This window comes from Cibotium barometz, chromosome 60, assembly GCF_041138505.1.
Source record: "Cibotium barometz isolate CiBa-2024 chromosome 60, ASM4113850v1, whole genome shotgun sequence".
Lineage (NCBI taxonomy): Eukaryota > Viridiplantae > Streptophyta > Polypodiopsida > Cyatheales > Cibotiaceae > Cibotium > Cibotium barometz.
The window spans coordinates 20,672,222-20,684,777 of record NC_141105.1 but is presented as its reverse complement, the minus strand read 5'-3'; the positions used below and the strand labels follow the sequence as shown (position 1 = coordinate 20,684,777).

Below are 12,556 nucleotides of genomic sequence, written 5' to 3'. Positions count from 1 at the left end.
ATAGAAAAAAATCTTAATAATTATTTTTTTCTCAAGAATTTGATATTTTCGGGAGTTATTTAGTATTGAAGAATGTTTTTACGTACTGACATTAGATAGATGTGGGTTATTCGCATATAATTAATGCAGTGTATCTCGTATTAGTAGCTATTTCTATTTGGATTAATTTTAGACGATATTTATATGATTTTTTTTTAACCGTTGTTTAGCTACCAAAATGCTAATTAAAGCATTTTTTCTTATATTCAATCAATTTTAGTGATTTAATTTGCTAGATCATTTTAATCAAGGGTGGTCAAGTGAAGTTGGTTTGAGTGAATCGTGATTTTCGGATAACCTTATTAGCATGGCTTACACTGATTTCTCGATCAATGATAATATCGATGAGGTGTGTGATCATTCTGACTCAGGAAGGGAAGATCTTAAATTTCAAGTTGAAGAAGAGGAGGTTGCTGTGGAAAGAGTGAATTTATGGAAGTGACAGAGTATCTGGAAGCAACTATTGTCAAATGCCATGATGAGATGGAATCACTGAAGGTGCAGATCTTGACTTTACAAAAGGCTCTTTTGGCGACGGCGCCTCCTTCTCCTACCAAAGCAGTTGCTTTGTCGTTTGCACTAAAGGTATATGGCGTAAAGGAAAAGGAGAAGACTCAAGACTGTATAGATACTTGGCTCAATAGGTGGACTACGTACTTTGCCTTTTATCCATTTATCGATGTGCAAAATCTGCATATGGTGCAAGGGATTATTGAAAGGAAAGGAACATTTACCGATGTGCAAAATTTGCATATGGTGCAAGGGGTTATTGAAAGGAAAGGAAATGACTTGGTGGAAGGATCTCAAAGAAGATTCCATTCCTACTACTTGGTAAAATTTTGAAGAAGCTTTCAAAAAAGAGTTCGTCCAACCAGAGGATGAATTCGAGATAATTGTCAAGCTTGCTAAAAATACCATTGGGAATCAGTCATTTGACAATTATGTGCGAAAGTTTAGACAGTTGGCTGTCAAAGCCAAATCAGATGATCTAGCTTGTGACTATCAATACGAGGTAAAAAAATGCAAAGTCAAAACAGTTGAGGATGCTATTTAGGCAGCTCAGGTTTTTCGTAAGACAATGGTTAGCGTCGACACTTCAAAACCAGCGTCCACGTTCACTTTTTCGAAAAGTGGACAAAAAAGAAAGATAGTTTTTACATCAAAACAAAAAAAAATTTGACAATGCCAGTAAGAGGTCGAAATTTGTGAGTAGAGATGATCTCACATGTTTCAAATGCAAAGAAAAGAGACACACAAAGAAATTATATCCTTGGAATGGAGCTACAACACCTTCAACGTCTGGGTAAAAGGCGGCACCGAAGAAGTTTATACCAAAGAAATCTGTGAACATTTCAAAACTTCAAGGTAATTTTTTTGAAGTCAATATTGCGCATCTTGAAGGAAGTCAATGTCCAGATTGTACTTTCAGTAAATACTTTTTTGGTCCAAACAAATTATTTCGTGTTTATGAAACCATATATTATTTGATCCTAGTAGTACTAACAATTTTATTGACAACATTGTGGTACAAAGAATGAAGCTGGAAACCACTGAGAATGATCACATGTATAAGGTTAGGATGGCTGGAGGAGGACAAGTCCAATTTAGGGACAAGAAGGTGTCAAAGATGCCACTAGACATCCAGTTGTACTCAGAAAGACTTGATTTTCATGTCATGAGCTTGGGTCATGTTGACATCATTTTAGAGATGGAATGGTTTTATTGAAAAAATAAAGATTTCAGTTGACTAGGTCAAACATTTGATGTCTTTTCGTCACAGTGAAAACCTTGTTACTCTTAAGAGAAATGTTGTTGTATCTAAGGAAACTTTCATTAATGAGCTTGAGTTAATGGAAAACCTTTTTACCTATTAACTTTTTCAATTGGTTATGGATCCAATGTCTTCATGTGTTCATTTTGATGTCAACATTGTTTCTTTAGATGTTTGGGAAAGTAAAGTGTTAAATTTCATTAAGAGCGAATTTCAGGATGTATTTCCTGATGAGTTACTTCACGGATTACCTCTTAAACGAGAGGTGGATCATAAAATTGAGCTAGTACCGAGTGCAGTATCTGTTAATATTCTTCCATATCGGCTTAGCCAAATTGAGGAAGACGAGGTAGCCAAATAACTAGCTAAATACTTGAGGATGAGTCAGATTAGACAAAGTAAGTCTCCTTGGAGTGTGCTAGTTCTCCTGGTTAAGAAAAAAGATCAAGGTACCTAGCGGTATTGATTACAAACATCTTAACAAGATTACAATTAAAAACAAATATCCATTGCCTAGATGAGATGATCTTATTAATAGGTTGCAAGGAGATAAGTATTTCACAAAGCTTAATTTATGAACCGGTTATCATTAGATCCGTATTGTAGAGGAAGATGGTCCTAAAACCGCTTTTAGGACACGTTACGACCATTACGAATTTTTAGTGTTACTCTTTGGTCTCACTAATGCACCAGCAACTTTCCAATAAATAATGAATGATTTATTTTGGGATCTGTTAGAAAAATGCGTGGTGGTTTTTTTAGATGACATTTTGATATATAGTAAAACTTTGGCTAAGTATGAGGATAATCTTAAAGAGATTCTAGGAAAGCTCAGGAAGGAGAAACTGTATTATAAATTATTTAAGTGTGATTTCTTCAAGAAGGAATTGTTATACTTGGGTCATAAGATCTCTCGAGATGGCTTGAGTATAGATTTGGATCGAACACAAAAGGTTTTGGAATGGCCAATTTCGCATATGGTCAAGCAGTTAAGATCTTTCTTAGGTTTCGTGTTGTTTCTTCAAAAATCTAGAAAGTATTATTCGAAGTTGACAGTGCCTTTTACCAACCTTCGTAAGGGTAAAAATAAAAAGTCTAATTCTCCAATTGAGTGGAATGAGAAGCTACAGGGAACTTTTGATACTTTCAAAAATAAAGTTCGAGATGCTCCTGTGTGTGTTGTTAGCGTTGCCTAATCCTATAAGGCCTTACATCGTTGAGACTGATGCTAGTGATTTTGCAGTAGGTGCAACTTTGTTCCAAGATGGAAAGCCTGTGGCCTTCGAGAGTAAGAAACTCAACGATGAACAAACTAGGTACCCAATTCAGGAGAAAGAGTTGTATGTGATCATTTATGCTTTTAAAGACATGGAGACAATATCTATATGGGTCTCAATTTATGGTCTTGACAGATCACCAGTCTTTGCAATACATTTGTGATCAACCGGACTTGAAAGGAAGAAAGGCCAGATGGACTAAATTGATGTAAGACTTTCATTTCATGATTAAATATAGGAAAGGTAGCTTGAATCGCATTGCTAATGCGTTGAGTCAAATTGGTGAAGTTAATGAACTTAGCTTCACGGAAATTACTTCTGACTTGTACGATTCACTTAGGGAGAAAGGTACATGTATTTTCTTTGGAAAGTATTAGAATTTGGCAAAATCAGGATCCCCAACTCTGAGGTAGATCAAAACCTGGTGAATCAAGGAAAATCCAATCAATTTTTTTAATTCGAAATGGTCTCTTATTCCTAAATGATAAGGTTTGCGTGCCGAATGTGCCAGAAATTAGACTCAGGATTCTCTTTGAGTGCCATGATGCACCACCGGCAGGACATCCTGGCATACAACGAACCTTAGCTTTGGTTAGAAGGACATTTTATTGGCCAAAAATGAAAGATTTTATTCAGAGTTATGTGGTTTGATGTCATCAATGTCAGATAAACAAGGCTGAACGCCTTAAATCTGCTAGGTTATTGCATTCTTTGGATATTCCGTCTCGGAAGTGGAAAAGTATTTCCATGGATTTCATTATGGGACTTTCACGTACCAGCGGGGGTCACGATGTCATTTGGGTAGTCGTGGGGATAGATTGACAAAGATGGCTAGGTTTTTACCCACAAAGATAAAAGTCAAAGCTTCAGAATTGGCTTATCAATTTGTTGAGTAGCTGTTTAGACTGTATGGTCTACCTTCTAATCTTGTGAGCGATCAGGACTCTAAGTTCACGGCTCATTTTTGGTAGGAAGTTTTCAAGAAATTGGAAACTACTTTGAGTATGAGTTCCTTTGATCACCCTCAATCTGATGGGAAAACAAAGCGTGTGAATCAGATTTTAGAGGATATGCTTCGTACGTATATCTCTGGAAAACCATCAAGTTGAAAAAAGTATCTTCCAATAATGGAATTTGCCTATAACAGTTCTAAGCATACGACTATTGGTAATAGTCCATTCATGCTTATGTATGGGTATCAACTTAGGGCACCTGTTGATGTCGATCTTAAGGACATTGACCTCGATGTGTCAAGGGCTTTCTTACGTGATATGCAGGAAATGTTGACCCAAGCTCAAGATTCTATCAGGAGTGCTCATGATAGAGCACGGTTTTAGGAGACGCTGACCTCGGTCTTTTGAGCTAGGAGTGTTGGTTTATTTGAAAGTTCCTAAATATTCTCAGACTTTGTCAACAAGAAAGTGCTCAAAATTATCTCCTAGATATTGTGGTCCATTTTGAGTTATACGTCGGATTGGCATAGTTGCGTATGAGCTAAACCCACTTCCGCGTGTCAGAGTTCATCCAGTCTTTCATGTCAGCAAACTGAAAGAGAAGCTGGGAGGTGAGGATAACACAGTTACTCCTCAAGAACTCATTGAGGTCGAGGATTTATCCTATGTTCCACATGAACCTGAAAGGTACTTGAATTCAGGGAAAGGAAACTTCGTAATCGTTTAATCCATGAGGTTAAAATTAAGTGGAAAGATAGGGAAATCGAGGATTCGACTTGGGAGTCAGTTGAGAAAGTTCAGTGCAGGTTTCCTTATTTTCATTGCAAGAGTGCAATGTTTTGAGAGAGGGGAAGTATGTTATGTACACATCATATTATGTGCATATACTAGGAGGCTAACCCACCCTAGGTATGTGAGCATGAGAACATGCTCTAGTGGGGAAAGGGTTAGACCTAACCTTGGGTTGAGGTTAAGGTCAGGAAACCAAGGGTCACACATGGAAATGGAGAGGCAAGAGTCACTTGAGAGCTCTCCTATATAATAGGAGCATGGGGCACTCTCAAGGGATGTTCTCTTGTGTAGAGCATAGTATCTACTATCTTGCCATTTCATGCTAGAGCTATGTGCTGCTGGATTGAAGACATACTTCTTATTGGTGGTATGGGACACCAAGGTTGGGTATGTGGTTCTTCATTATGTTGATGTGTGCACCCTTGGGCTCGAAGGTGGTCGGGTGGATGAGTATATGTCTAGATTATGTGTGTTTATGCATAGTGATTAGCTAGAGAAATCTATGGGGTTTTAACAATAGCCTTACTTAAGTGATTTGTTTAGAGAAAATTTATTTGATAAAGCTCCATTGACAAACTTTACTAGATGCATGACCAAATAAAAATTGGTTCATCCAATGAAAGATTCCCCAAACCCCTCCTCATAGATTGAGTTATGAAGGGCATCCAAGCTTATCATAAGCTTTCTCAAAAAGAAACTAGTAGTTTCTAGATTCCTTGGCATATTCAATGCCTTCACACTTGGTAATTATAACATGTAAAATGTGTATTCCCTTGATGAAATCTTTGTATTTTGGGGACAAATCCATTTAGCCATGTGATCACAGAGAGCCTTCTTTCTAGGTCTTCAGCAAAAAAAAAAAAAATGTAAATAATGTTAAATATAGTCAAAGATAGAGGACATCTTTCTCACCCTTTTTATGGATCAATTTGGATTATCCTTACATTGATGTCAGGGAAAGGATACAATGTTTGACTAATTGACCTTTATATACATCCTTCTAGAAGTGTTTATAAAATTTTCCAGGCAATCCCTTTATTTGAGGGCACTTAACATCCTTCATGGATAACATTACCACTATAAAAAATTTCCTTTGAAGGCAAAATTTTAGTGAAGCTAATAGAGGAGAGACATTGCCTTGCTTGAGCTTTTAGGCCTTGCACTCATTAATGTCCATGGAATATTAGGTTGCAAGTAGAAAAATGTTAGCATAATATTGTGTGAAGAGTATGTTTCTCGAAAATAGTATAAGTATTATTATCTTTGAGCAAAGAAGATACCTTCATTGCCTTCTTCTTAAGGAGGGTGTAAATAGCTTTGTTGGGTTTCTCAATGTTGCCATCCCACCATTGTTTGTTTGGTAAAAAATTTAAGGTCTTCAACCTCTCTTTTTAGTGTTCCCTCACTTGTTGATCATGTTCTCCTTGATTGACTCTCTTTGTTCAAGTGTGGTGAGGAGTTATTTTTATTCTTGCCTTCTATCATCAATTTGAAAAACTTGATTCTTAGTTTCAATGAAAACTTGCTAAATTTCTTTGATTGCACAATTCCATATGTAGACCAGGAAGGTATTAGTGCTAAAATGCTTCACATATATGCTAGCAATAGTTTGTTGGTAGGATAGGAGAAAACTTAAAGAATTAGGGTTTGCATGAAAAAAACTTGGACTTTGGTAATCTTAGTAGTGAGAGTGTAGATTATAGGGGATGATTTGATTGGGTGATAAAATGACTCAACTTGTTCCTCACAAATTAGAACATATTGTCGACGACTCTGTACTAATCTAGCCTTGAGCTCCTAAATGCTCTAAATACAGCTATATGGTTAGGTGGTGGTGAGCATGCCAACACTCACAATGGTCTTTTTATGCTTGATGTTTTGTATGCATGTGGCTAGGAGATCGAGTCTACCTTAGTTAACATATTCTTCAATCCATGAGACTATCCCAAAGTGGGATGCTTTTACAAACCAAAATTTAGCATACATAACAATCAACATGTGTACCCGAAAACCCTCATGTAAGAATTTTGCATTGATTTATAAGCCCTTGTGTAAGACTCCTGGATTATGATAGTTTTTGAGATGCAAAGATACGTGAGCAAACTCACAATTGAAAGGACACCGTTTAGTTGAATTTGCAATATAAGTTTGGGGATTCTATAGTTGGCTCATTTGTAATCGTGCTACAAGTTTGATGGCCCACATCCAAGCTCAAGGGTTAGAAGTGATGACATAGCCTTAGCTCAAAGCCTTCAAGTACACCTAACCCTTCTCTACCACACCTTGCAGACAGCTGCATTGAGGATAATCTTGCCCAAGTGGTTAGATCACTTATCTTCACCTAACTAAAGCGAGGTCACAAGTTTGGTACCCCCATATTTCTTGGAAAAAAATAAAGTCACAAATGCAACTAAATCTCACATTTGTTCATCCCCTCATGCATTCCTTTTTGAACTGGACAATGTGCTCATCATACATAATGACCAAAGGTGCTATCAATTTTCAACACCTTTCTACCAATCCTAACATATATTTCTTGGCCTTCAAGCTACATAAAAATCCCTTTTCTTTGCTTCTTTAGGATTTTATGAGGTGATAATGAACCTTGGAATCCTTGGGTGTGACAAAGCGCTAGACTCTTTCAAATAAGTGCATGGGTGTGAAAGTTCTAGTCCCTTTCGAATAGGGTGAGAAAGCACTAGTCTCTTTCAAATAGGTGCACGTCAAGAGCATCTCCCCTCTTACTACCATGATGGCTTGTAGCTGTTAAAGAATAGTGCTTTATAACACTGGGTAGTGCTAGAAAGGAGTGCTATAGTCATGGATGACTCACCCAAAACAATAGGAAAAATAACAACTAAATACCATTACAATCAATCAATGGTAAAAGGCAAAAGACATGCATTTGTGAAGGTCAAAAGTGCTCCTATATCATAGGAGGAATTTCATGCAAGCACAGTTTTAGAATGCTGATTTGCAGAGCCCATATCTCAAGATCCAACCATCAAAATGGAGTAATGTAAAATGATGAAATGCTCTGCATAATCTAAGCTACAGCCTCACCATTGGGATCTTCTAGATCTGATCTTAATCACCTACAATAAAGGCTCCAACATTGATGGCTGGAAACTGCAGGAAATCAAGACTGCACCTACCTACCTACATTGGTGGGCTTATACAGGAAAGTGCAGCCATTGGATGAAGGTAGTGCCTTCTACAAAGTTGTTCTACACATCAAGATCTATAATCCTACCAAACAGATTGATAAGATCATCACTTATGTGCTGCTGCAATCAAATCTTTACAGTGCAATCTTACTACAGCACAGTTGTATGTAGGCAACTATAAAAGCACATAGCAAGCACTGATTATAATCAAGCCTTGTATAATCCTGACTAAGATTGTTAAGAGCATAGCTTAGGAATTCTCTAAGGAAAGCAAAGTTCATTTGAGAGTGGATTGAGTGATTCTACCTCAGCTTTAATCCTCATTGGATTGAGATTAGTGGTGTACTTGCCGGTTTTGTTATTGTCAATATAAGCTTGTGCTTCCAATCATATCTAGGCCTGATTTGTACTTCATTATCATTGTTTAAGTACTCTCACAGTAGCTTGGTGTTTCCGGGACACGAGGCCCGTCAAAAACAAAGCATGCTGAGATAAGATTGACATGTTTATCTACCAATCTGTCATGAATTCACATGTGCTTTGAAAGCTTGGAAGGGGGGCAATCATTCGTTTAACAAATAAAACCAACTAAAAGTGTCCTTTAAAAAGCACCCTATGATAGTACTTCAATAACTTTAGTCTTCCATAAAATTAATCAACTAAACCAACCGAAAGTGACCTTTAAAAGCACCCTATGATAGTGCTTCAACGAATTTAGTCTTCCATAAAATTAATCAACTTCAAATCCAATCCTGGTTAAGGGCCAACCATTGGGCAGCCGCCCAAGGTCTGGTAAGGAGTTGGGCCTATGCAAGAGCCTTCTGGCACGCTGCACATACTTCTGCTATTTGGGGTCTCTTAAAGCAGGCTAACCACTAGCTGTAGGCCACTCTCCCCTTCACTTAAGCATTCAACCCCACTCCAGCCCCTTGTCCATAAAGGGCAGAAAAATGAAACCCTCGTTAATTCAAGATTCTGATAAATTTAAAAATAAAATAGAATAAAATCTCACCTAGCCCTTACAATCATTCTGTGCTTATTTTCTATTTCTGCACTTGCAATCGGTTCTCTTTCTAATACATGTACCACAAGGGTTCTATAGACTGTCACAAGACTTCAACATAGCTTGTGAATCTGCTTCATGTTGGCAGAAGCAGAAAGAGTGTTATCCTCCAGCTTGCTCCACCAATCAAAGAGGAAATTGTCCACCACGAGCCTAAACCATGGAGAGAGTTTTATGTCTTCCTCGCCAGCATCAGCTTTCTTTAGCAGCTCCTTCAGCTGATCCTTGTTTACATACATCACATCTGCAACTTCCTCTGGGTTTGGTAGTAAACTCACATCTCGGACAAGAAACAGCAAGTAATCCACTGCAAATCAAAAAATCCAACATTACAATAAGCTCTGATGCATTTCGTATATGCAAACTTCATGTTTATAACATCCTAGGCCCACCCCACACATATGGCCTGCCCCTCCTTCCTATCAAAGCATCTGATAATGTGCAGGATGCAGCTGCTCATGGACAGGCATACATGCTCGTCCGTAGCCTGCCCACGTGCATTTTGTGGACCATCGTGTTAAGAGCCTTAAGCCAATATTGTAGTGAAATGCAAGTATGTCAGCTGACAGTAGGACACAAAAGGCAGCCATGTTGAGAAAGCAACTGCAATTATGCAATGTAAAACCGATGCCAAGCTCCGATCATTACTTACATTCGTGTTCTCCCCATTTACCATCCGATGGAGCCTTGTATAAGATGCGACCAAGACATGTGAATTGATCTACTGGCACATCCTCCGCAACAATGCCAAGCTCATCGTAAAGCTTCCTTTGTGCCGCGTTCTTCACACCTGCACAAAATACCATAAAGAAGGTTTCCTGCTACTGAAAGCTTGGTTAAGAACGACTATGTCAATACCACAAGGGGGATCCCCACGACCATTACCCATAAAATTTTCCTCGATCAATTCAGATTCTCTGTATAAGGGGTGACTGCAGCATGTGTTTGTCCATACTAGAGGGAAGGTGACCTTGGTAGCTGACCGCTTCTGTTCCCACACCAGTTCCTCATCAAATGGAGTCCATTGATCCCATAATGTTACCCTTCTCTACTTCCACCACATACTCAGAACTAACAAGGAAAAGGAGAAAATCAAACCTGCAGTAGCAACTCGTGCTTCTGGTTGAACAAAAAGACGCTAAATGCTCGATGCAACGCTTTACCCGCATCGATGTTTTCCATCAAGTGACCTGGCTTCAAAAATCCCAAAAAAACAAAGGACTTTGGCATGTTACCTTAATCAAAGAGGACACAGTAAGCATATAATTCCTTCTAATTATTGGAAGTCTTTTAAGGGTAATTTGACTAGTCACTAGATTCACAGAGCCCATCAACCAGCAGCTTACACAACAACAAGCTAGCAATTAGACCACAACTGTGAGAGATGAAACAGGCTTACGAAACAATGAACTATGCTGTAGCCTCTAGAGCGTACCACAAAATAGCTTTTTGCTTTGGCTCCAGGATCCATCAAGGTTGCTTGACCTTAAGACTCCCTTCATTACAGAAGATGTGATGCTTGCATAGGAAATTGCAGTCCCTTATCCTGCTTCCCATGTCTCTGACCCCTTGCCCCCACCTCCCAGACTCTCCTGATTCAACCCCTTGCTTCCTAACCTCACTTGCGTCTATTGCAGTCTGCTACACTCACCCTTGCCTCTGCCTCTGGCTGGCTCTTCTGCCCTGCCTTGCAAGCAGCCTTTACTTTTCAAGGCTTCCCCCACCCCCCCCCCTCCGGGCCAAAAAAAACAAACAAACAATAAATAAAAAATTTCCTCACTCTCCTCTCCTGCCCCCAGATGACCTACCTCCTAGTTTACCTAAACTTTGTCTAGAAGTTTGTAAAATTCAAATAATCCCTAGAAGATCTCTCCCATGTAAAGCTCCTTATCGAAGAAAGAGATTCAGAGACAAGTAGAAGAATTGTTAGAGAAAGGACTAATTAGACCAAGCAATTCTCCATTTGGTGCTCTAGTTCTTCTTGTTAAAAAGAAGAATGGGACATATCAAATGTGTATCGATTATCTTACTTTAAACAAGATTACCAGCACATACACTGCTGTATTGGTTGATACATAATAATGGGTTAAGATTATTTAAAGGGTCTGCTGCTCCAGCTGGGTTCCGTGAAAATGTGAAATATGAGACAGGAAGGCACGGCAGGGTTAGGTATGGAGGAAAGGAGGGCTGGCGCCACATTGAGAGAAGGAAAAATGCAGTTGGATTTATTTGGTTTGGGATATGTATATGTATAGATATTGGGTACACACATGAAATGCAAAGTCTAAGGTCTGAGGTCTTATGTTCAAGGCTATGTAGTATCCAGAAATCACTAAGACAAACCACAATTTCCCTTTCATAGCCAGATCACTGAATGCAATGTAGCTTCTCAATGTTTACAGCAAACACTGTACCATAAAATTGGGAAGAAAATATATAACCATTTCTATGGCACATCACTTCTTTTCTTTTCTTTTCTCTTTGGGTGAGGTATATATATGTATGTAGGTGTAGAGGCAAACTCGATCCCGGGCGGCATGGTGCAGTTGGCCTCTCAGGCAACTAAATCCATTTCTTTTTACAGTCAAAATGCGATAAACTGCACTTGAAAACTCACAATTGTATTTGGAATCATGGCCGACCACTCCATCACTCTCATCAACCAGGATGCACCTGCGACAACAGGAAACAGTTGAGATAAGGTTTTTGTGAAACCCTCATTTAATTAAGCCACACACACAAGGAGGAAGGATATAGCAAACCCTAAACCTTTAAAAAAAACCCTAAATCTCATGGAATCATAATTCTTGAGCCCGATCTTTGCAGCTGATCAATGTAACATCCTTTCTAAATCGGAATAATCCTTAAAAAAGCACTCACCTTGTCTTCTGTAACCACTCACCTAAACCTTAGTTAAAGAAACGTATCAAATGTTAAGGTAGACAGTGCTTAGAAATGAGAGAAAGGCTTACTCATCCTCGAACATGAGGCGCTTCTGCACAGGGTCCATGGTTTCAACAGTCCCCATGGCAGCGTAGGCGACGGGTCTCCTGAGAGGGGCTAACGGTGTTCTAAGATGGGCTGTTGATGGCAAGCGGTGAAGAAGGGCCGTGCGAGAAGATGATCTCACAGAAAAACTGAGATGAGAGAAAATAGCAAAAGAGGAGATGGCTAAGGTGGACATGGAGACTTCCAACTCAAGAAGTTATATTTGAGTAACAATGTTGCAAAACAATAATATTAAGCAATCCCCAAGCATGTGTGAAGACTTGCATTTCCACTTCCTTTAATTGCAAAAAATGTGTGTGTGTGTGTGTGTGTGTGTGTGTGAGAGAGAGAGAGAGAGAGAGAGAGAGAAAGAGGTATTACCATCGGTAGAATGCAACATGACAGCATATACGACCAACGGTGTGACTTGAACTCAAGTGTGTGTGTGAGAGAGAGAGTATCAAATATTTTATCAACATGACGGCATATACGACCAACGGTGGGAC

At 38.8% G+C, this 12,556-nt stretch overlaps 1 protein-coding gene across 1 annotated transcript; it reads right to left on the bottom strand.

Moving 5' to 3' along the window:
• Positions 1-8,961: 8,961 nt before the first annotated feature.
• Positions 8,962-12,311, bottom strand: LOC147605100 (isopentenyl-diphosphate Delta-isomerase I-like). Its single transcript, XM_086794061.1, has 6 exons — positions 12,035-12,311; positions 11,680-11,735; positions 10,161-10,252; positions 9,948-10,050; positions 9,715-9,852; positions 8,962-9,369 (listed from the first exon to the last, which is right to left on the bottom strand). Exons 1-6 carry the CDS (start codon positions 12,244-12,246, stop codon positions 9,116-9,118), a joined length of 855 nt encoding a protein of 284 aa, XP_086650187.1. The 5' UTR covers positions 12,247-12,311; the 3' UTR covers positions 8,962-9,115.
• Positions 12,312-12,556: the final 245 nt, after the last annotated feature.